General features: G+C 37.2%; 1 protein-coding gene across 1 annotated transcript in view; it reads left to right on the top strand.

Annotated features, from left to right (window-relative positions):
• VPS13B (vacuolar protein sorting 13 homolog B) overlaps positions 1 to 25,559 on the top strand; it is a 490,950-nt gene that overhangs the window by 392,361 nt on the left and 73,030 nt on the right. Inside the window, exons 35-38 of the mRNA XM_059815701.1 lie at positions 1,257 to 1,664; positions 13,892 to 14,091; positions 17,018 to 17,225; positions 17,550 to 17,734. Of these exons, the coding sequence (XP_059671684.1) occupies positions 1,257 to 1,664; positions 13,892 to 14,091; positions 17,018 to 17,225; positions 17,550 to 17,734 (1,001 nt within the window). The remainder of the gene's footprint in view (positions 1 to 1,256; positions 1,665 to 13,891; positions 14,092 to 17,017; positions 17,226 to 17,549; positions 17,735 to 25,559) is intronic.

The raw sequence follows: 25,559 nt of genomic DNA, 5'->3' as shown, positions 1-25,559 counted from the left end.
CTCACCAGCTTTGTCACCCTTCTCTGGACACGCTCCAGCACCTCAATGTCCTTCTTGTAGTGAGGGGCCCAAAACTGAACACAGTATTCGAGGTGCGGCCTCACCAGCGCCGAGTACAGGGGCACGATCACCTCCCTACTCCTGCTGGCCACACCATTTCTGATACAGGCCAGGATGGCGTTGGCCTTCTTGGCCACCTGGGCACACTGCTGGCTCATCTTCAGCCAGCTGTCAATCAACACCCCCAGGTCCTTTTCTGCAGGGCAGCTTTCCAGCCACTCGTCCCCAAGCCTATAGCGTTGCATGGGGTTGTTGTGACCCAAGTGCAGGACCCGGCACTTGGCCTTGTTGAACCTCATCCAATTGGCCTGGGCCCATCGATCCAGCCTGTCCAGATCCCTCTGCAGAGCCTTCCTCTACCCTTGAGCAGATCAACACTCCCGCCCAACTTGGTGTCGTCTGCAAACTTGCTGAGGGTGCACTGGATCCCCTCATCCAGATCACCAATAAAGATATTAAACAAGACCGGCCCCAAATCTGAGCCCTGGGGGACTCCGCTTGTGACCGGCCACCAACTGGATTTAACTCCATTCACCACAACCCTTTGGGCCCGGCCATCCAGCCAGTTTTTTACCCAGCAAAGAGTGCACCCATCCAAGCCATGAGCAGTCAGCTTCTCCAGGAGAATACTGTGGGAGACAGTGTCAAAGGCTTTACTAAAGTCTAGGTAGACTGTCCTGAAAATGCATTGAAGAGTACTCATATTAGCTGTGTAGGAAACAACAGAATATACATGTTTTTCACTCATTTAAAATGTGTTGAAAATGTTCACTGTTGGCTTTGGAGTTTAGTCAAATAGTTCTACTGGATGTAAAACTCAAGAGAATGTGAAGTATATTTTCATTCGGACACAAAAGGACTAATGTATTTCCCCTCCTACACACTCAAATAAAGTGTGTGTCTTTCAGATAGCTATAGTGATCCCTAGGAAGAAGCAAGGAAAGAAGATCGACATTGTGACATGTTTCTTCCTTTAAAACTGTATATAGTGAAGATTCCTTATAGTACTTCTCATGATGTTTTGATTCAGATTTATTCCTAAAAATATTGTTTCATTATGTTTTACCATTGATTGAGTCCTTTTAATGAAACATGGTAGAAATAATGTCATTTCCACTAAATGCCTAATATTTTTACATTGCTTGAATAATTGCACTGTAGCTTCTCATATTTCTTCCTCTGATTCTCTCCTACAGCTGACATAAATGTGGATATATCAAAACCTTTGAAAGCAAATCTCAGTTTTGTCAGACTTGATCAAATAAATCAGTTTTTGAAGAAAATCATAACCACAAATGATGATGAGCCCAGGAAGGAGGCTGCTCCATCAGCTGGCATTACTTCAGATGAGGATGTTAATTCGATAACCAAACACCCCAGTACCAAGGATTTGCTACCTGCAGCACACACCAACGCTGCACAAAAGGCTTCAGTACAAGAAAACTTGTGGCGAGCCCTTTCCTGCTTCCAGAAAATTTCCATTCACACCGTTCAAATGGTTGTTTCGATGGAAACCATCCCACATCCCAGTAAACCTTGTTTGTTAGTCTCTTTATCAAACCTCAGTGGGAGCCTGATCGTTAAAAGTGGACATAAAACTGCAGGTAAGAGTTTTTGAAAGTTGGAAGTGCCACTGATTTGTTCAAGTGGTGGTCTAGTAACCATTTTAAAGCATGGGGCATTGAGGAGAACTCCTCTAGCTAACAACATAAATCCACAACAGAAAATAGCAAATCCCTGATAGGCTCCATTACCTGAGTTTTCCTTTCAGTGACGCAGCACCCAAGAGTACTTATTTTTGTAGTTAAATCCCCTAGCTTGTGATTACTAATTTATTGACGGAATTCTGGCTGGAGTAGTGGTTACAAGAACCACTATTCTGGTATTCTGATAATTCAGCACATACTTCAAAGGGCAAAATTTTGACAGTTTTCACTCTATAACTACATTTTCTTGTTAAGACCCTATTTTATTTTTTTTTTTTATGGTTGGACTTGATGATCTTACAGGTCTTTTCCAACCTTAGTGATTCTGTGATTCTGTGATTTCTGTTTAAAAAAATACAAAAATAATTGTTCAGAGCCCTGACATATGCTACGATGTAAATATTGGGTCATACCATAATTCTCCTTCAGGCTTATGAAGTTTTAAATTTTTGGATGCTTCCTCTGCACAGCTGAGAGTCACAGAGGGAAAACAGGTGCTCCAGCCTCATTGCTACAGAACTGCAAGGAAACTTTACACCTTGGGTCCAATTAACACAATATGAGAAACTCATTTAAAATGAAGACAATTTGAGTGTCTTTGTAAATTGCTTTATTAGTCTTTTAATGACATTAATAAGATGGTACATTGACGTGATGTGGAGATGAGCCAGATGCAGGTAGTTGGCAGAGTAGCTTGTGAGGTAAAATGGTCTGTAGGTGAGAGGAACAAGTTGTAGGCCAAGCGAGGTGGTGATTTATTTCTTTTTCATCAGAAATATTTCTCCTCAGGCCAGCAAGTTTCAGTGCTTCTTTATTGTTTTGAATGTTAAAAATGAAAAATTTAAGGTTCATAGGACATGAAAGCCTGTGAAAGTGCTGGAGCCTGAAAGTCTTGATTTATCCATAAATAAACAGCAGTACAGGCAGGAACAGTGCCCGAGTTCCCACGCTTTTCCAATCAGATCGCAACCCTAGCATAGAAAGCACTGCAACTGAGTAAAAAGCCTTTCTAATGTCCTTTAAACAGTTCTAGTTTTCTTTCTGTGTAATAATCCTCTTCCCTTCCATCATTTCCCCTCTTTAATTTATACATTATCCGTCCCATGGTACATTATGGTGTCCACAGCAAGCTTCGATATATCAAAGCCGAGCCCGTTCTGTCACTGCGCTATAAAGCAATTTGGCAAACTCAGCAGGGTATATCACTTACCCTGGAGCTTTTCATCCTCCCAGAAGGAGGATGTACCTTGCCTTGCATGTTAAGCCTCAGAAACGTTCTGCTATGAAGTTCTGTTTCTTAATTCTTCTGGCAGTCTGAGGAAGCCAATCTTCATTTTTCATGTCACGAGCTATACATGAATCTTCAGTATGTTTGTAGTCTGGCAAGCATTGTTAAGTAAAGCAACGTTGATGCTGAATTTAATGAAAATGGAAATTAGTTATTCTATATGGAGAACTTTCATAACCAGACAATAAATACACATCAACAGACTCTTTTCACATTTTTTTCCAGTTAAAGTTGCCTTATCTTTGCTTTATAAAAATAAAAATACATGTGCATGAGGTTTTGCATGCTATTGTGACAGTGCAATAAATTGTTTTAAGTTTCAAGAAGTACAAAAGACACACTTCCACAAAACTGATTGAAACTGTCAAAAATTCTTTTAATAAATTGTTTGGATTTTAAATAAAAATTATTAACTTGAAATTAAAGTGCTGATAGAAACCAAAGTGGAAATTATAACTTCAGGAAAGAAGATAAATTACTCAGAGTGGGGGAACTGGTGTTATAATCTTGTGTTAAAAATACTTTAGAAGAATACCACAGTTACTAACTAGATTTGTTTTATTATTGCAAAGAAATTATGCAAGCTAACTCAATTTGAAAAAAGTGTAGTAGCTGTGTCTTGGGAGCAAGGGGTATTTAAATATGTTAGTTCTTCACTACTTTTCTTTTTGCAAAACATTTTATAGAGATACCTTTTGAGCTGAACAGGGTTAATGTCAGATTTATTTTTTTTTATAGAATGAAACTAATACGCAAATACTTCACTGTGTCTTTGATTTTACAGTCAAATAACTATTGTGACCATCTGCAGCAGCTGCATTTTACGAATTATTTGCTGAACCAAACTAAGCACAATGACAAAAGTAGTCATCTCAGATGTACTGTTAAAACAGAGGAAGAAAAAGGAGCATTGCTTGCCTTTTGTACAGTATGGCCATCTGCTGTACAGATGTTATTATATAGAATGACTTCAGATACAATAATTGTAGAAAATTTTCATTAAAACCTCAACAATTTGCACTTGTTTACTTGAATCTGCATAACTCCCCAGTGAGACAACACAATCCGCTTGGGGTTTCTTTGGTTCTCACTAGCTTTCTCTTTGATCCTTTTTGATGTGCTGACTTTAATAAACATAGTTAAAAACACTGTTCAAAAACATCATGGAAAAAACTACAAAGGAACAATTATAGCAGTAGAAACTACTCTAATCCCTTACTTACGCAAGCTATTTTTAGTGAAATATGTTTTTTTACACATTTTATGTGGCAGTGTTTTATAAACAGTATAAACGACCCCTTTTCCAGATGAGTTTTAATGTAGGAGATGAAGTTGGTTTGTAAGGAATCCTATTTGCTAGGAATTATTTAGCAAAAAAACCTTGCAAGAATGTAGTGTCAGCATTTTTCCTCCCTTATGGGGGAAAACAAAAGTGCGTGACCTTGTGTAATGCTTTGATTTTTTTTTAGCTGAAATTAAGGAAGAAGCTTGCCATGTAACTTTTTTTTAATTATCAGTTTCCTGGTTTAATTATGGAAGCTAAAGGCCTTCTGTTTTAATTTTTCTTCTTAATTTCTTATGAAAGTAAAAAGATGTAGCTTCTGAAAAACAGAGGGGCTAATTAGTTGAATTAGTACACTTCTAGCAAAACAAATTGTAAGTGTTGAACACTCATATTGCAGTTGGATCAAATTAAAACACCTCCATTTCTACATATCTTGCTGCACTGTTATACAACCCCAAACCTTTAGTGTGTCAAGGGACTTCATTTTTTGGACATTTTTCATGTTTTACTACAACAGTTACTTACAACAACATGGTTACTATTTCTGCTAGAATACTTACGTTCTCCTCTGTACTTACGGTGAAATCCCGAGTATTTTGGTTTTAGTAAGGTAATACTATTGTAGAATGTGATGCAGTGTATTGGCAAAAAACAAACCAAAACAAAATCCCTTTTCTGAAAAAAGATACTATTAATTTTACTTTAGAAGAGGCTACCAGTATAGTTTTTCTGATACCCTTAAGGGCAGGAGTTTAAGTCATACTGATGTTAAATAAAATAATTATCTGTAGTAATTTTATATTTTGTGGCTTAGAGTTACAAGTTAAAACTTATACCCATTTCATACAAGCAAATAACAAACATTTAGCTCATTTTTGGCAGCTTATTTGTACTGTTGATGAAAACCCGAAGTTCGAGAACTATCATTAGACCTGGTTCAGTGATTTTAGTCCTCTGAAGTATGTGGCATCTTCTCCAAAGTGGCTAGAGCTCTCGAGTGCCAGGTACCCAGTCAGATTTGAGATGGCTTGGTATCACACTTGAGGTATGTAGCTCACTCCAGAACAGTCATGTGCCATTAAAGTTGAAGTAATTTTTAGCAATAAATACTAGAAAATACAATGCAATTCTAAACATATGGCTTTCCGTTAATTTAGGTTTGGTGTTGAAATTAGCACTAGCTACCTACCAAAAGAGCAGATAAATGAGAGAAGTTGAGGACTGTACTCTCCCCAGAGTGAAAGACAGCAAGAAGCCTGTAGCTTCTCGGTGGAGCCTTATTTTGCTCTGGCTGGACACAGGAGGGAAGTCTTGCTGTTCAGTGTCTGAACTGAGAGAGTTACGGACAGAAAATATTCCAAAGACCATAGACAGAATTCCCCAGCCCTTTGTCCCGTATGCGGAGGTGATTACTTTAGCATATAAATAAGGGAAAAAAATAAACACTAGTTGAGTGTATGATAGTCACAAGTATTTTTACTAAACCTGAATGAAATTACATAAGATACTTTACAGAAATATTAAAAATTAAATGCAGCTATTAATTGGTGTAGAGCAAAGACCAAACTTAATTTTGGAGTTAACTGATTCTCTCGAGAAAACTCTGCTAAGGCGTTGTCATAGCCTTTGGATGCTGCAGATATGCAAGTTAGCCCATGGGGAAATAAAACATTAAATTAGATATGACTACCTAAAATAATATGCAGCAGTAACAAGCCATTTACAACACCCAGAAGACCTTTGTTACTTTTAGAAAGAAATATAAACTCTTTCCAACACTTGAACAATAGGAAATTAATTCTTTGTCAGTAAAAGCCAGAGGACAAACCAAATATTTAAATGGCCACTGAGGATTGCGGTGGAAGTGCAGCTTGTAGACAGCTATACAAATCACTAACAAACCTTAATGAATATTGGGTGTGGGCATCAGGGTCCTGTCAGATTTGACACCATGTCCCAAGTAGCTTAAACCCAACACTCAAGAAAAGGTGGAGACCTCATCAGGTCTCTAACATCTGGGATTTTATTTGTCATTTTGGCATACCCTGCAAGCGCAAAAGAAAGAGTAAAAGGGGATTATCCTGACAATGAAATGAGTTACTGAATCTTGTGATAATGAAAAGCAGAAGAATTCTAATTCCTTTCTATAGTCCCTGAGGTGGAGGTGCGTTTATAGTTCTGCAGGAGTATAACGTAGGAGGGAAGAACAGATGGCCTAAAATCCATGAAACAAGACACCACCTAATCCCAGGACTGAGTACCACTATTAATCCTGGTCAGATTCCCTACTGGTACTTTCTAACAGGGTTCAGAATTGCTACTGATGAAATAGCATGTTAACGCAGGGGAAAAAAAAAAGAAAAAAAAAGTTAGCTGTAGATTGTTGATGCAAAACTGTGTGTACTAATTTTGTACAACTCTGCTTACAGTTTAAATAACTTGACTTTAACAGGTAGACTCCAAATGAAATTCGATTCAGAACAAATACGGTTGTTCTTGTAATCTTGTCAGCTTTTATTGTGAAAGTAATTGCGTATTTTTTTGAGACTGGAATTTCTTTTGTTATGTGTAATCGAAGTGCTGTATGTGGCAGTAGTAGGTGATACAGCATTTTCATGGGAGTCAATTCTATAGAATATTTACATTCATGAGGAAATACAGGTAACAGTGAAAGCTGAATGTTTTCTTTGTACATTTTATGCTTTCTGTGCAATTCCTCCAGTGCAGGCTACATTTTGCAGTGTGAGGTACAGAACACAGAGATTAGGCATTATTACCCAGTCTTAAGGACCAGTTCCTTAAGCTGTTTAAATTGTTGACATACTGGCAACATGTTTCTTCTTTTTCTATGACAAGAATATTTTTATGGGATTAGATCACCAGCTTGCTGTCCAAACAAAAGGTGCAATTCCATAGGAAGTTTAGGTTACTGTGGCCGCACATTTCGACACTCTGCCTTGTGCTGGCTCTGGTACTCAGGCAGCTGTTCAGTGGGTTGAGTCAGAGCACTGATCTGTCTGAAAACTAACCCAACAGGAAAGAAAAGTTCCCAGCAAGATTGTCTCCTTCAGCTGGCTCACTGGACAGGTACACATTAATGACCATGCTGGCACAAAAGAGAATTCAGAGAAATATATAAAGGAGGGAGGGCAAGAAAGGATCGAAGGGAGGAGAAGATTGGAACATAGGAGCCTGGACCTGGACTGGCCTTAATCCCAGGGAACCACATCCCAAGAATGCAGGGAAACCTGTTCAGTTTGTGTGGCCTGGGTATATGTGTCAAGCCTTGGACTTCCACAAGCATAATTCAGTGGGTGGCAGAGGCCCAAACACCTCAGGTGCTGCAAGGCACTGTCTTCAGGATGGTTTATTTATAAAGAAAAGTTACCCTCTTGTTCACAGACTATTTAGTTTATTAAAGCAGTTGAAATCCATTGGATCAAGCGTAGAGTAGAGGAGCGAGACAACAAAGCTGTAATTCTAATTGAACCTTGTGGCAATTATATAGGGCTACATTTTGAGTGGCATCCACTATTTTGTAATGCTTCATTTACTGTGCAACCATTCAGTGTCTGATTTTTTTAGTTGTGCTAAGTATCTACAACTTTATAAATCAGTGACAGTTGTAGGTACCAGCTGTCTCCTAAAAATAAACCAAAGTTTTCAAGCAACCACCTAAAATTAAGGTGTGAAAATACATAGATTTTTTTTTTTTAACTTGAAGAACCTCTCCATGCCTATCTGTAAAGCTGGAGTAAGAATGTTTAGTCACTTTTCTGAAAACTGCTGATATCTAAAAATAAAATGTTTATGATACAAGAACCAAGTACTACTCATGTCAGTATAGCACTCAGTTTTGAAAGCTGGACTCATGGATGCAAAACGAACACTATTTTTGTTGTTTTCCATTATGCATTTTTCTCCACTTAATTAGAATGAGATAGGGCTATATAGAGCTTTGCAAATATATTCTAAATTATTGTATGCCAAAGACAGCCTTGACCAAAAATGAAAATCCCTTTAGATCTTAACTTTAATACGCCCCAGGCATCACAAAATCCAAAATTACCAAATCAACAAGTGAATTGAGATTTTTCAGCTATTTAGTATACACTAGTGTAATTAACATGATGTACCTGCCCAGTTATTCTTTAAGGGAGATGAGCTCATTTCAAATAGATAACCATCTTTGACTTCTCTTCTGATTCATCACTGACCTGAACTCCATTTGAACCTCGTTAGACACAAAACAAGCAGGATTCCTGGCCTGAGCTATAAAATATAATTAAGCCCTTTTGAAATGATGTGTAAAAGAACATAGCTTTACCCCCACTATAACCACTACCACCACCACAACCAATAAAGTTAAATCAAGCACTGCCTGTAATGGATTAAAATAATAAATGTTCCTGGATTTTAGTGTTTGAAGTATTTGAAGAAAACAGGCTCCCAGCAGCCAGGACTGCTGAATGCATGGGGACATTTATTAGTGACGAATTCAAGGGTTTGGCCTGTTTAAGATCATTACTTTCTGTTTACCGTGTGTTACACATCTCATGTTTTTACAGAGCCCACATATGTCCCCATGTAATGCTGAAAACCTCTCTTTCACTAAAGAATAGTTAATTGGTAATGTGTAAATACTGTTCTCATGGGGAGAATGAACTATCATAAGATTCAGCTCGACACTAATGAGAAATCCAGTGCGGTCAGTGGATTGTTAACTAAAGCTCCCCTGGAAAATTGTCCTTTACTACGTCTCACCATTTGTTTGCTACTGCTGTTTCCAGACTTGAATAAATTGGCTGACTCTTAAATTAACTGCAGTATTTCCCCTGTAATTATTTTCATAGTTCTGTTACCCTTTCTTCTCAGAAGCTGCTTCGCAGAGGATACCTGTCAACAGAGCAGTGCAACTGTAGTATAACTACTCATTACATAATGTATCTGAAGTTTTCTTAAGAGGAAAAACATCATGTAGATAATTGTATAACTATATTAGATATAATAACATATTTACGTATTCAAAGCTGTTTTAGTACCTTCAGCAACTTTAACCAAGCTAGTGAAGTTGCAAATATGAAGAGTGAATGCTCGGAAGCAAATATCACAGATTATCACCTTAGTAATGTGTGACGTTAAAACAGAAGGTAGTATGGAAAAACTCGCTAATTAACCTTCAGCAGCCAGATTGTATCTCTGCTGCCCAGGCGTGGAGGGCCCATGGGAGAGCCTCGACTTCTTCCTTCAGAGTGCACTGCGATCCTTTGGGCAGGAATGCAGTCTGCCAGCTGCTGCGGTTGGTGCAGGCCGCATCGCTCACGTGCATCTTGCCCAGTCTGAACCAGCGTGGCAGGCTCTGGGACACAGTCTTGCTTCTGAGCTGCCCCAAACTCAGAAAAACTATTTTCTTCCTAGTGCTACAGTTTGTAGCAAAGCTACCAGCTTCCAAGACGCTTTTCAAAAGATAGCTCGACTATAGTCCAGTGCCATTTGCTGTGTTTATTATAATACATGTGTTTCCATTTTCTTAAAACTCCTTTCCCATATAGAAGTTTGCCAATTAATATTGTGCTCTATGTTGTATTAGGTGACAGTGCAGTGAACCAAACAGGATTTGCAGCTACCTAAGGAAGAGCAAATGCACAGAGCATAATAGAAGGAAAAGAACTCCTGCTACATTTCTACTTGTTTCATTTGGAGTTGATTCAAATATCAGTATTTTTAAATGTTTTTGAAAATAGAAGGTCCATAGTTAATGTCAAAACATTGTCTCTCCCTTTGTCTGTGAACGAGGAAAAATAACAGAACTCTTTCTTAACACCTATTTTGCCTAAACACTAAGTGATTGTTACTGTAAGGCAAAGGTTGTTTTAAAGTATTTGCTGTATCTATTAAAATGGGACAGCTCTTTTTTTTTCTATGCACACAAATGAGTTTATGCACACACTGCAGTTTAACAAATATGGAGCCTCCTATTGTTGGTAAACGCTAATATAACTATATTATAGTTATATATAAACCCTAACATAACTATATTTATAACCATATTAGGGTACTCAGATTCTATGAGATGTCTTTGTAAATGTTAGCATAAATCAAGTCTCTCTACTGACTAAAAAAAAGAAAGATGTTAGAATATCAAAGAAAATGTTGTCTTTTAGTGAATTTTTTTCACTATTCTGTTGTAATGATCTCCATCTTTAATTTCTGAGCAAGTTAATTTCTTGACATTAACAAGTAAGTGCTAGCTTTTTTTCAAATCCTTCTACATTATTTCCAACTGTATAAAAATACCTGGATATTCCTTTTGAACATATCCTTCCACTAGCATGCAGAAGCCTGATATAAGTTGTATTTTGCTCAGTTAGCGTGGCAGCATATTGCGGTGCTATTGTGGGTCTGGGTGGAGTCTGACAATGGAGGGCTGGCAGCATTTTTTAAACACTGTCCAAAGCACGTGCTTCATATTTATTAGTCTCCTGGAGGAGTATTTTAAAAGTCATGAAACTATTTGTTCCTAGAAGTAAATTATTGCACGTACTGAAAAGTGTGTTGGTGTTCACGAGCAATAATCCAAACAGAACAAGTTAACTTCTACATATCACAACAATCGTTTATGAAGATATACTACTTCTGTGTGGTGCCATCTCAAGTTCACTTCAAATGGAGACTTTGATTTAATCTGTTTAAACTGAAGTTAGAATTCTACAATAGAAGTTTGTGAGAGATGCATGAAAGGACTGACTGAAAAGAGTGTGGGAGGGGAAAAAAACAGAGGAGAATTATTTTGCATCTTTACATTTCTGCGATGATTGCTTTAGTCATAGGAAAGCAACTTCACTAATTGAACATATACTTTGAATGTTAGTATTGCATTTAGCAATCTTAAAATAAGCTGCCTTCTAGTGCATACTGGCATTTCTTCAATCCCTTCCCTTAGGATGTGAGACTATTTCTTTTCTAATGTCATCCATTTAGGATTTCCATAGTAATGGTACCCCATTGAAGCTTCCCTCAGGCCCAGAGATCTCTTTATTTACTATTGCTTTTTAGGGTTTGTGCTTACTGTTGTTCTTCATTTGTTTTCTTTAAGCTTCCTCAAGACATCACTTTGTGCAAGTTTGTCTGAATGCTGTCTGCATTTTTTTTTTGTGAAGAGCACAATGGTTTTTACACTAAGAGTTACTTCATCCCCAAAAGGGCATGTAGATATAACTGCTAGGAAGAACGAGGGTGTGATTCTTGCCTATACAAGAGAAATCTGGGTCACACAAGAAAAAGAAAAATCTCTCATTGAGTCCCTGAGCTTTTCCTGGTATTTGTAGGACACAATCCATGGATGTGTCTTGTAATATTTAATTTATTTAAAATTTACCAACACTTCCTTATTCTTAATTGTGTCTCATTTCTCATTGTTTACATAGCGTTTGGGAAAGGCACTGTTGATTTCGAACCAGCAGTATTATGCACTGAATGCTCAGTTCTGTTTCTAAGCCGTTGGATATTGTGTTTTCTTTGTACTTTGTGGAGCTGAGATGACAACAGAAAAAGACTGCAAAGCATAATACTTCCAAGTGTAATCCCAGTGAAAGAAAACATAAATAAAACCACTTGTATTCTGGCATTCCTTTTTCCCTTTTGTTACTTTTGCAACTTGGCACATATTCCAATAAAACTATAGAACATTTCTGTATATTGCAGAATTGTGCAATAGTTACTGAGAATTTCTCCTCTTTAAAATCTAAGTTCCACGTAGTGTATAAAAAAATTGAATTTCCAACTATTGTAGTGCCTCTTAAAATAACTAGACTGAACATAGCAGGGTGAGGGTGAGCCCTTGCCATAAAAATACCTCTTCTTCTTGGTTTAAGACTGTATGTGAAGCTGCTTCATTCCACAGTTTACAAAATCAAGTCTGAACCAGTACCAAAAGGAGAGGCGTCAAGGTGTGTTGACGTTAGTTTCCTTGATTACCACTGAAGTTGAGTGTCAAAAAAACACTGAACAGTTTCTGTCGTATAAACCTGTTACACGTGAGACCAGCCCCAGGGGTTCAGAAGCCAGCCTAAATATCCCAGAGCTAAAGCCCCTTTCCCAATCGGTGACAACAGTCCTCTTGATTGGCATGGGACAAAGGTTCGCTTGAGCCCTTGATCATTCTTACTAAACTCCAGACTGCTCAAGGGAGAGATTCTTCTTGTTTGTGGTTCCTACTCGGATTAAATACAATTCAGTGCCATTATTGCTATAGGGATGGTTGGACCACCTTCCTAGTGGATGCTGGATTAAAAAAATATATATATTTCAAATATATTTCCTTCCATTGTATAAAATCGTTCCCAGTATTATGAAATCGTAACTCCCAGGATGCTGACAGACTTCTGGATTCTAAAAGAGATTCATAGAAGTTTTACTGCATGTATTCAAAAATGTGAGTTGTATTTTTGTGGGATTTTTCTACCAGCAAAGGTATGAAAATATAAAATGGAACTGTAAACATCTGTACGTAAGCCTTAGGTGTTTCTTAATCTTGTGCCTTTTGTAAATATCCAGTTTCATTAGAAAAATAAGCCATGGACATTATCAAGTATGGTGACATTCAATATTCAGAGTGTTGAGTCCAAGTATGAGCACCAGAAGAGAAAGAAGTTAACCCAACCTCAAATGTAGTACTTTTCATGTAAATATACAAAAGAAACACAGAGATATTAAGTATGGTTTATTTTATTAAACAGTGATTTGCAGTAAGTTAAATTCACAAGAGATGTGACATTTCTAGATAGTGTTTCTTTCCTAAAAATGTTTGTGTCTTTAATGAAAGTACATAAGTTGTGTCATAAATCTAACCTGCCATTATCATTTTTATGTTTTATAAAGCTATGTAAAGTGCAAATGGTTGTGATGTGAAAAGTTTAGATTAAACTGGGTTTTAGGTAAACACATGTTATGTATTTTGAGTTACAGTAATTGTTTTGGATTATTTGAATTCAAACATTGCCCTTATTCTCCTGCTAAGCACTCCAGAGTCTAGCAAGGCAATATTTTATAATAACTAACCTGAACAAAAGCAGAGAGAATCGTTCAAAATAGCTATTTCCTATCAGTTTAAAATATAATCAAGTGAAGCAGCTGTTCTTGTTCTTAATATAGTCTTTTGAAAAAAATTTCATAGTTTAATGAAAAATATCTCTTCTCATAAACCTTAAAATACTCACACATGTAAAAAGTCATAATGTTTTGGCAAATAGTTCTTTGTAAGGAATGTGCATGAGACATACCTGCTCCGTAACTGCAACACTGTATAAGCCATGCTCAATGGTGTTGGAAGAGCAAGTTGAAAAAAAGAAATCACAGGTCTTGTGGCCCAACTGTGATGCTCTTGCTTGGAGAAGAGAGTGATTGTCCACACAAGTATTTCCATGAAAGTCAGTGGGACTACTCGTGTGAGTAATTGCTTGGGGGCTCATGGTAAAGTGAATTCAGGAAATAAGCACGTAAGTGTTGGCAGAATAACTACCAGCGGGATTAATTGTCTCTCTCTCTTTTTAGGAATCCATGGATCATCTTTTGTCCTTGACATAAAAGATTTCCTACTTAAAACAAGTCTCAAAGAAAAAGCCAGATCTCTGATGGGCCCTTTTTGCTGCTCTGTTAATGTGGAAGCCAAGTGGTGTAAGCACAGTGGTGATCCTGGCCCAGAGCAATCTATTCCAAAAATATACATCGATTTGAGAGGAGGACTGCTGCAGGTCTGTATAATATGCTTATGGTTCTGAGCTGGACTGGCTTTGGATGATTGAGATTTCATAAATAAATTGCATGAAAGCCTGTAAAGCTTTGCAGCCTACAACAGTTCATTGGGTTGGGGTTTTTTGCTTGTTTGTTTTGGGTGGTTTTTATTTTACCTTTTAAAATAAGTATCTATTCTTTCATGTAAAACTGTTGATTGAAAAATTGTGTACAGTGTTTGGGGTTTTTTTTAAATACCGCTTAAGCCATGTATTGTAGCTGTATGTGTGTGTTCCCTTAAAACTACTGGATCAAATTACTAACACTTAATATCTAGGACCCTGTTCTGATATGTGTGTGTTTGTCCATGAGCTATGTGTCTGTAGTGCCTAGGGGTAGCTTTAAGAAGTACATATCCTTTCTTTTTAAACTCACACCAATTTCTCAGGGGAGTGATTATAAACTGTTGTTTGTAGCAATTAGTACTCAGTTCTCCATGCTATCCTCTGCTTTTTGGAAGTGCCCACAGCTTGAAACCAGTCCAAGAAGCATGGGAGTTCTTGAAATGAAAAATAGATGGGGTTTAAACAAGTGGGCTTTAAGATATGTCTTGTTTTAATTATTTTTATTGTAGTATCTATACACACCAAATGTTTTAAAATAAATATATAAATCAAGCATATAAAACACAAAAAGGAAATTTTGACATTTAGTCGTGTCATTAGGTCTTTTCCCAGAATCGACATTAGAAGTTCTTAAAACCACAGCACTGGGAATAGTGCTAATTGAATAATACGAACTTTAAAAAATTGTATCTTAATGAATAAATAAAGTCAGTTTGTTTCTCTGCTTCTTTTTTATTTGTTATTCACAGGTACTTGGCTGACTACCTCTACATGTTGTTAATAATAAAAAGTTGGGGGGTTTTCCAACATTTTGGAGTTTTGACAAGAATTGGGAAAATATCTATAAATCTGAGAGCGCCATTTATTATTAAAGTATACACTGGGATAATTAGCTTTTGCAGAAAACAATTAAGCATTTGGTCTGGCAGAATAGATTTGAGAACGCTGACAAAAACATTACCAATTCTCTTTCAGATGAATTTATTTACAGCTAATGATTTTACCAGCTCTAAACATGACCTCATCTTCTACCACTGTTAATTTGTATTGCAGCAGAGCCTAGAGAGCTTACCTGAAATTGGTGCCTCATCTGTGAATATTGTAGTAGGAGTTCCGTGCTGTGGAGTTCCAGCTGCCTAAAAATAAAATTAATAAAAATGGGGGAAAAAAACATTCCTCCCTCCCCCCAGTCAGGGACTGAGGCCTCTGAGATCAGCTTAGGTGACACAGAGCTCCTCTGAGGTGGTGCTAGACCAAGTGCGGGACCCTGAGCCCAGAGGTACTCTAGAAACTGCAGTAGAGATGCACTGAATTAGTGAGATGACCTGGGTAGCCCAGGACTATTTAGCTCAGGGCTGGCTGTAGCTATGTTTCAAGGGGGTCTTGGTTTATTCCGTGGGCTTACGTGTAGATGCAGGGGAAGGAAAGCTTCCTTCTTGACAGCTGTACTACACTCCTTTTAGGCATCTTCTGGGGTTTTTTTTCATATTTGAAAATTGGTATTCCCCAGTGAAAAAATTTGCACTACTCTTTATGTGCACGCCTGACTGGTTTACTTTGCTCCTACCCTTACCATGGACTTTTAAGTTACTGTCTGTTGATTTTGATTTCATCCCACAGTGGTTCTAAGTCTCATTTCTTTATTAATTGCTAGTTGTTTCCCTGTCTTCCCTGTTGCTTCTGGGCCCACTTCTGCACATGAAGACTAAAGGACTTGTCCCCAGTAACATGATTGTCTCAAACAGCAGTTTGAATTGATAGAAGTAGCACTGCTTCTCAAAGCTGGGAGAGAGGAACATCTGCTTCCCTTTTGTTTTGCTATAAAGTGTATGAATCTTCTGGACTTTGAATGCCAGTTTTTCTTAGATATTTTTCTAAATTTCTGTTTTAAACTTCAAAACACTTTAAACTTTTAAACCTTGGTCTGAAAACTTACAGCACATCCAATTCATATGCTCTATATACTCAATATTTGTGCTTGAGATTATCTTTGTATGTCTTTCTAGTCATCTTTGCTGTGTCACTCAGTTTTTAATGCATTCCAGAATTCCACTTTTGGAGCAACATGCTCTTTGAACAGTTTAAATTTTAATCACAGAATCACTACGGTTGGAAAAGACCTGTAAGATCATCAAGTCCAACCTAAAAAAAACAAAAACAAAACAAAAAAAAAAAAAAAAAAACAACAACAAAAAAAACCCAACCCACCCAACACCACACAGCACCATGCCCATCAAGCCACATCCCACAATGCCACATCCACATGCTCCTTGAGTACCTCCAGGGAGGGTGACTCTACCACCTCCCTGGGCAGCCTATTCCAATGTTTCACTACTCTTTCAGTAAAGAACTTTTTCCTAATATCTAGCCTGAACCTCCCCTGGCGCAACTTGAGGCCATTTCCTCTAGTCCTGATCTTTAAGGTTTTTTTGTCATATCTTAAACTGCAAGACCTGTGACTGGTCCTAGCATTACATACTGCACTCAGCTTGCAAAGTTCTTGCTTATCACTTTTAAGTTCTGTGCTCTTCCAGCAGCATCAGGATCAATTGTAAGTGGTAAGAATTAATGCTTTCCTTCAAATTATGAAAAGAACAAATTTGCAAATGGTTTCGTAGAGATTTCTTGTTGTTCCTGTTCTTTATTTTCACATTAAGGATACTTGCAAGCAATTAAGGTATAAGTAGAGCAGGCTGAAAGCCGTATAAATTTCATATTGTTTTGGGGAGTTTTTTCCCTTCAAAAATGACTAAATATTTGTATGTAATTGTTTTATCTTTTCTCTTTCTTTTTCTTTTTTTCTTTTTTTTTTTTCCCAAAGGTTTTCTGGGGTCAAGAGCATTTGAACTGTTTAGTTCTTCTCCATGAGCTTCTGTGGCAGTACCTCACTAAAAAGAGCGGTGTAGAGACATTGATAACTAAACATACACACCCCACTTGTTTTTCTACGGAAAGGAATCAGGCCTCAAAAACTGAGCATACCTCCGATGATCTGAGAACAGGCCTGTTCCAGTTTATACAAGATGCAGGTAAGAAGAATATCATTGCTGTCTTCTGGTTTTTTTAATTATAAAGTAGGTACAGTAGTAACCTATTAAAGATTACTCACCTCTTACAAGGAATACTTCATTTTTTTGGAAAAGCAGTTAAAAAGACAGCTGCTAGAATGAAAAAAAATGTAATTTTTTTTTCTTTCCATTAAGCTGTAATCTTTTAAAAGTCAGGGAAATTGCTTTTTTATTTTCTCTCCTTTTGATCCTGAGGGGTTTATTTTTAACTACTTTGGCCTCATAAACCAGCATGTTTCTTTCTAGAAGTTATGTAACAGATTATAGCTTTATTTCATTTGACAGAAGCACAAAAACTGCCCAGTGCCTATGAAGTTGTGTTTTACAATGAAACTGAGGATAGTCCAGGAATGATGTTGTGGAGATATCCAGAACCCAGAGTGCTCACTCTCGTAAGAATTAACCCTGTTCCTTTTAATACCACTGAAGACCCAGATATTAGCACTGCTGACCTTGGAGATGTTCTTCAGGTGGGTAATGAGAGTTTTCTACTTTCATTAACAAAAGAAAACGTTACTGCTGTAAAGTGAATGTTTTCAAACTTAGGTTTATTAAAAATGAGCACAAAAGAAATGTCAGGAGCTCTATAAAATCAATAGAAGGTAAATGCCACAGCTTGAGCCTATCTGTAGTTTTAAAACTATTTGAGCAAACATTTTAACCACTTACCTGTAAAGTTTTTTCATGACATAATAAGCTATAGCCAAATTTATCAGTTCTGGTTTGCAAGCATGCAGAGTTTTTGGTTTTTCTTCCTATGATTTCATCCATCAGTCTTTACTTAAAGACTTCATTTGATTTGCAACTGAAACATGTGAGGAAAGACCTAGTCTGAAGTTGCCAAGATTCAGTGGAATCATTGAACTAAAATCTCCAATCTGGCCATCCTCTCCTGTGTCTGTGATGGCAGATGGCTGTGCCTCTTCTAGTAAGATCTACAGGGTAGAGAGAAAGGATCTATTTTGTCTCATTTTGCTTTGAGAGAGTTGATGTGGGCAGTCCAGTTTTACTGTGTGAGATCATGGAACTGCCCTTCAAAGGAGGGCTGAGTGCTGCAGCTGTGTGACTCTGTGCCCCAAAAACAGACCGTAACTCACTATTACACTGATCCTTAACTCTGAGAATTTTTGCTTTCTAAAATACACAATCAGGTAGTTACATTCTCTCCTGTCTAGTGTAATTCATCTTTATAAATTCACTTACTCCTTGCATACCTATTTTGATTTTTGCTTGATTTTAATTTTGTTAATATCAGGTTCATTTTTGTATTACAAATTGGATCTGTCATTATTTTTTTTAATTTGAATCTGCTTGTGAATCAGAATAGTGTTGTGAGTCAAGGGAAATAAATATCTCCCGATTCTTCCTATTTGTTCAGAAATGTTGAATTCTATTTCAATATTGCTATAACTTTAAAAATTGCTTTGCAAATTGAATTATGCACCAATATGCTTTGAGTTATGGATAAGTAGGATAATCTTCCTCAGATAAATGGTATAATGTTATTACTGTGCACATACTGTTAGTGAGATCATGTAAGTGTCCTGCCAATTTCTTTGCCCTCTAGACAGCCAAATGTCAGCTCCTTTCAGTTACATGAAAATTAAAATTAAATGGAAAAAAATCAGCTCTACTTGGCATGAGGATTGAATCAAAGATCAAAATTGTGTTATTGTATGCTGTCTTGATGACCCTATTAGGTTGCTATGAAAGCCAGCAATTTGCTTTCTTTCAGGATAGTATTTTCAGAGCACAGCACACCAAGTTTTTGGTATAATTACATTAAGCTCCCCTTATAGATAACAGACATCATGAGCATAATATATGTGCTTGTGTAATAACATGACCTTGTACAGAGGGAATATCAGTTCTTCTTCAAGTGGGCATACGCAGCTGGACTTCTAGTAGCACACACATTCTGCTGCTTTGTGCTTCCATGCTGCGGTCTAGAGAAAAGAAGGTAGTTGCAATGCTCTTTCGTTCCCCCTGCGATTGCCTCAGACAGTAAGATAGAAACCAGGAAGCACTCAGCTACCAGTTCTCAGGTTCTGTCAACTTCGTGTAATTCTTCAGATACATTGACTGCGGAGAACCGTTTCCATCAGTGTCATTTTAAGTTTGCGGTCAAGTGTCCCTGTATAGCTTCCCACCATGATGCTTTTTACTGTGGTGTGCTCTCTTCTTAAGGTCTGTCAATTTTATGATTAATAAATTCTTAGTAAGTCTTATATTGCTACCTTGAGCTTTTAGTTCCAAGGGAAGAGATGAAAGATATCAGCCAAATGAGAGGACAGCTATTCAAAAACTGTGCTCTTGGGCACATGGGGTGCAGAAATGTCTAGAAGAGGATCCACACTTTGGTAGTGGGTCATTAATTATGACAGTAACTGTTGCCTGGCTCTAGGTGGTGATTCATCACATTTTCCAGAAACGGCCGTGCACCTACACAGAGCAGCTCCACACAATGTAGATAAACAGCCGTTTTAAACATGGGCAGTATGCATTTTTTTTATTAGTCTAACATAGCTATGTGGGTGGAATAAGTAATAGAGAGTTGCTTTTCAAATTCTTTAAATGTAAACTACGTTCACCAAATACTCATCTCAAACATTAGGCTCTGAGGTAAATTGATCAGGCGGCCTTTCATCAGCTCCACTTTTTTCCCCATATGGATATATGACTGTTTCTTAATATACTGCCTATTTAGTGCATATGGAAAATTCACAAAATATAAAGAGAAAAAAGACAAAACAACACTTTTATTCACTTCTCGATGTGAAACATTAGAGGAACATCCTTTTTTGAAAAAAGCATCTAAATTTAAAGACAATAATGATATCAAAGTATATTAAAAATGTGTTTTAAAAACTTTCCCAGGATTGTGTATATGTTCAAATGCTAGGAGGACCCATAATGTCACCAGCTGTGTTACCAGTCTCGCTTAATCCACATAAATGCAGGCAAAGGTGCACTTCTGTAGTTTGTGTTGAACTAAAAGTCTGCCAGTTGCATGTTCTTTCTTCCCAAGTAAGTTGCTGTGACATTTCATCTAGCTTTCTATCTTTGTTAAACTTCTTTTGGCATATTGTTCTACTCATGGAAAGGTTTTAGAAGTCTCTTTGTTTTTATAGCTATTCTTCAAATTCCTAGAACTCACAAAAGCTTCACCATAAAGAGAATTTTTCTAGATACTGAAGTTGCGTGGCATCTGCTGCGGCCAAAGGATAAATGAACAGCTTCAGATTATAAGAGTTGATAGGAACTATATAGTTTCTGTAAAACCTTACCTTACTGCTATTTCTAGATTGTCCCAAGAGCTTATTTTCTTGTACTTTTACTTGTGTTGTTGCAAAGGTAAGCAGTTTCACTGGTCAAGTTTCTAATACTTTACTTTTTTAAAATCCCAATATTATGGCTTTTATTTGTGGAGGGAAAACGAAGAACTGATGTTTCTGCTATGGTGTAGCATGTTGCATTTTGTTTAGCAATTTGAAACAGAAGTTTGATCTATTTGTTTGAAGGACGTGAGAGAGAATCCTAGATGGACTTGCAAGAAACTGCAACAGGATTGTGTTTCTTTTGGGAGATTGAGAGTATCTGAACTTGTTGTTCTCCCTGTTTACTGGACATTGCAGCCCCTTTCTATTTAATTTTTAATCTCTCGTTATCCCGTTCTCACATGCTACAAATGTTCTTTGGCTCTGTGTGATTTACCATTCTTTCAGATAACTAGTAGTTGATGAAACACCTTTAGACTTCCCTGGTACCTCTTCTTAATTTTTTAAGGAGTTCCTATTCAGTGACATAAGGTGTTTCTTATCCTCAGGTACTAAAGCCACTGTCTGGCATCACTTCTAGCCCTTTTTGACCTGGAGACCTTTTCTTATTTTACTCCCCTTATGTCTACATCACTGCCAAGATCTTTTCTGAATATACCTTCTCAACACTGTTTTAAAGTTTATATAGTAGGATTTGCAAGTTCTTACTAATGAAGAAAGGACATACATGGGTATTATTTTTGGAACACAAAATTAATGATGTGAAGCAAAAACCAATTTGCTGCTGTGCTTAGAAGTGGTTTGGATGCAACCTTGTATAACTAACTGGAAAAAAAAAAGTTAATACTGGGTTCTGTATCAAGAAAGAGATGTGCTATGGATGTAGAATATTCCTCAGTCTTTTATACTGAACATCTTTCTAGTTCCTTGATCAAAACTATTAACACTTAACTGTTCTGTCAGCTTCTGTTTCATTTCTACTGATGGTTGCCTGTTTTCCAAGTTGTGAGGTTTTTTTGATTGGTGTTTAGAAAGCTCTAGATACAGCTAAATATCTTAGTAAAGGTCAATGTGGGGTGAAGGAATAGACACAGAAGAGCAGTAGTTTCATGTTCTCATAAGAAGAAAAAGTAAATAGTCTGTGTCTTGTCCAAGCAATGTGATAAATACTGCTCTAAGCCACCACTAATGTACTCCTTGTATAAAGGGGATCTACAGAAAAGACCTTCAGGCAGCAACTCAAATGTTGGTAAAGGCATACTCTTTTCATCTTGACTGCTGCTAAGATTATTTTTAAAATACATGGAGAAGAAATAGTATATTCCACTGATAACTTCACTTAAGACAGCACACATTTCATAAGAGTGACGTTAATCCCAGCGCTGACTCCATCTAATGTCAAGTAAACCAGGGTAATCCATTACTGCCCAAATCAGCAAGGGCAAAGGGTAGAACAGTGTTGATGTGAGAATCATATTCACACCTCAGGAGCAGAGGAAAGTTCAAACTTGGAAAAATGTCACAAAATTAATTCAGAAGATAATAAGCAAGATGAAGCATTAAAGTAATGCCACTACTTTAAAATATTGAAGATTGATATTGATACATCAAAAAGGATGCTCTCTGAGACTTTCTCAGTTACAACAGATGAAACTTTTAAATCATTCAAGTAGATTGGTGGTAAGAGAAAGTCTTCTGGTTGAAGATATGTGGATGAGCAACTTTAAAAGCCTATTTTATTATGTACTTCAATAAAATATGTACACAAAACCAGAGAGAAAAAGCCTATTGTTCTTGCTCCAAAATAGTTGATGTTACATTTAAGACACTCTCTTGTGCAGATAATTTCTATAGTAAAAAATGTGCAGATGTTTATAGATTTGTCTCAGCAAGTGTTCATGTGTGAAGACTTTAGGTATGCCTCAGTTTCCCAGTTTAACAGTAAACTATGTTCTACAAGGCCACCAGCTTGTCATTATAGGGCAAGAGGGCTTTTATTTGCTCTTTGACATTCTGGTTTCACGGCAGTTAAAGTTGGAATCTGTTGGTGGTGACGATTCTTGTTCTTGTGAATCTGTCAATAAAGTGTCTTCCATTGAGGGCTTTGAGGCATGGTAATAGCCTTCAAGCAGAATATGTTTTATAAGGTATATAGAAATGTCTTCTGCAGGGATATCAGAGTTGTAGAAGATATGTGAGCAACTCAGGGACAAAAGTGTGCTAGACAGTCAGAGGAGGGGCTTCATAGTCCCTCTCCTCATGTCCCAAATGATGAGAACATTGGTTTGAGATGGTTACAAGGACAGCTGAAAGAGAATTTGCGGTATTTCCTCCATCCTGATAGTTCCAGTTGCTTTGGAAATATGGCATTAGGAAGAAAGGAGTAAGAGCAATTTCTAATTCCAGACAATAGTTTATGGTTGTGCAGATAATGCCACTGTCCCAGAACATAAAAAAAAATTGAAGAAGAATATATTCCACACCATAACAATGGTATTTCAGAGCTGTCATGTAATGCTAAATTCAACCATGCTTGTGCAGTTCCTTGGATCTGTCAGGTTGCAGCAGTTGAGAAAGCGCAAGTGTTCTTCATTTCTGTGGTATTTTTACAATTTGAAGGAGGGAGTTGCAGGAAAAAAAATATGTTAGTGATTCAGTAGAGACTTTCAAATTGTACAGATACAATATGGAGTTTGCTACATTTAGGCATTTAAGCTCAAAGAAAGTGCTGCTGGATATCTGTGCTGTGGGGCTTAAAACTGTATTTGCACTATGCGTCTAGTTTCCCAAAGTCTTCCTGTGTCTTCCTACGGTCTTGAGAATTTCAGATTTACGTTTGTCTTTGCCGCTGATTAGCCTATGTTGTTTTACTTCTCTGATTTTGTCTGGGCCACATTTTTACATCATTTCTCTTTACCAAGAGCAAGGTTGACAGGTTTGGGTTGGCAGGGGAGAGAGCAAAGACTGGGAGGAGCTCACCAAGATAGGAAAGCAATTTGTATGCCATCAAGGAAGTATTCTGCTTTTCTGTGCAATCAGGTGAACAGGACATACAAATGATTTCCTGTACAGCTGGAGGCCTATTTTAACTAGTGAAATTTTCACAGAGATGCTCATTGTTTGCCATTCCATTGTAGAGTTGTCTTTCTAATAAGGGATATTGCTGGCATGGCCCCATATCTCAAACAAAAAGCTATGTATTGTCACAAGAGCGTTTACACAAGTGGCCATGGATTTAAAAGGTGGAGAAAACCAGATTTGTCTAATCAAAATGATTATATAATGTGTAATGCTCCAAATTCTGAGCTCTGTGATTTATTTAAGCTGCATCACCAACACAGACTTAAAATTCTTTCTCCTGGATTGTCATCCAGTGAAAGATACAAGCTGTTAAAGCTTACAAGACAAAAGGAAGATAATCTATGGCATTTGTTCATTTCTCCATATCAAGTTAAAATAAAATATCTACTGAGCTATAACCCTGACAGGTTTTTGTATTTGAGGATGTTTCCCTTGTGTACCTGCCAGGATTCCTATTGCATGCAAGTGTAGTCAGCATTATAACAGCTGATGAAAAGACAAATGTGTGCTGAGGTCTCCTTTTTTGGCCTTTCTTCTTTATATGGTCTCCTAATAAACAGAGCACTTATTCCTGTTTTAGAAAAGTGGTGGTTAAATTAACCAAATCTCAAGGTCTACTGGAGAAAATTAGGGCAGTGACTGTAGTTCTGAGGTTGCAAGGGCTTAACTGCGATTTAATAAGGAAAGACTAGGTAAATAATCCCACTCTGGTAAAATTCACTCATAGCATTTGCTGAGATGGTGAAATCTCTTTTAGGAGAACATAAACTATTTCCAACTTCAAAAGGTGAGAATTCAAAAGATTCTGTTGCATTGCCTTACATGCTTACACTATTTAAATAAAACATTTGCAAACTCTGCAGTCTGGAATCTGATTTTTTCAACACTGTCAGCCAATAAACAGTCATTTTCTAACACCTTGTGGTTGTTTAAACAGTGGCTTAAGGAAGCATGAGCTTAAGAATGACTGACATTAGACCTACTGTAAGTCATTATTCCAGGAAAGATATGACATGACAGTCAACAGGAAAAGAATTATGATCAATGTCAAAGACATTCATTTTTCCTTTTAACAGAGAATACCTCATTTTTGGCTGGCTCTGCTTCCTTTTTACTGTTCATTCCCCGTTGGGGCTACAGTTTTCAGCTGGGCATTTGAGAGTCTGGGAAAAGAGCTTTTTGGGAAACCACAAATTTTATTCATGTTTGATTTATTTCTTGTATTCCCAAAGCATCAACTATTTGGAAATCCAGATGATTTGTGTGTGACAGGTTAGTGATTGAAGTTCCTACTGTTATTAGATAATAAGTTGTAAAGTTCTACCGTGCTTATTGATAAACCTGTTGGTTTGCAAATTTTTGAACCTACTGCCACACAGTTCAGTACTGTCTTCAAATAATCAGACTTTTTAAGTGGATGGTGAAATAATTTGTCTAATTGTTGTGGATTGCTCAGAAGGCAAATGTGGTGCTTCATCTGGGATTCTGCTTTTTAAAACTTAAATTTGTTGTTAATTCTACCTTCTGATGTTATTTAAAATGACTGTACTAGTATACTGTGTTTTTATGATCCCGCTACTATGTGAAGGGTTGCAACAGGCTTGGAACGAAACAATACAGTATAATTATTGAGCATATCTGATCATAAACTAGAACTGTAACAAATGCCTTTTATTCTAATGTAGGAAATTGCTTTCCTGTCAGTAGAAGCAGTGTTATCCGTGCCTGTGTACAAAAATGGGTGCAGGTCATCATGTAAACAACTGGTCTGTTTAAGAGGGCTGAAGACTTGCTTTTAGCCTGAACCACTTACACTTCAGATGATCTGGATACGAGCAAGTTTTGTGATGCTGGGCAGAGTTTTGCACATGTTTTCAAAAGTTAAGACTCTGACTATTAATGATAAGTATTGCCTTCCTTTCCTTGCAAGGAAGGA

Source organism: Gavia stellata, chromosome 3, assembly GCF_030936135.1.
Source record: "Gavia stellata isolate bGavSte3 chromosome 3, bGavSte3.hap2, whole genome shotgun sequence".
NCBI lineage: Eukaryota > Metazoa > Chordata > Aves > Gaviiformes > Gaviidae > Gavia > Gavia stellata.
This window is presented reverse-complemented; position numbering and strand designations above follow the sequence as displayed.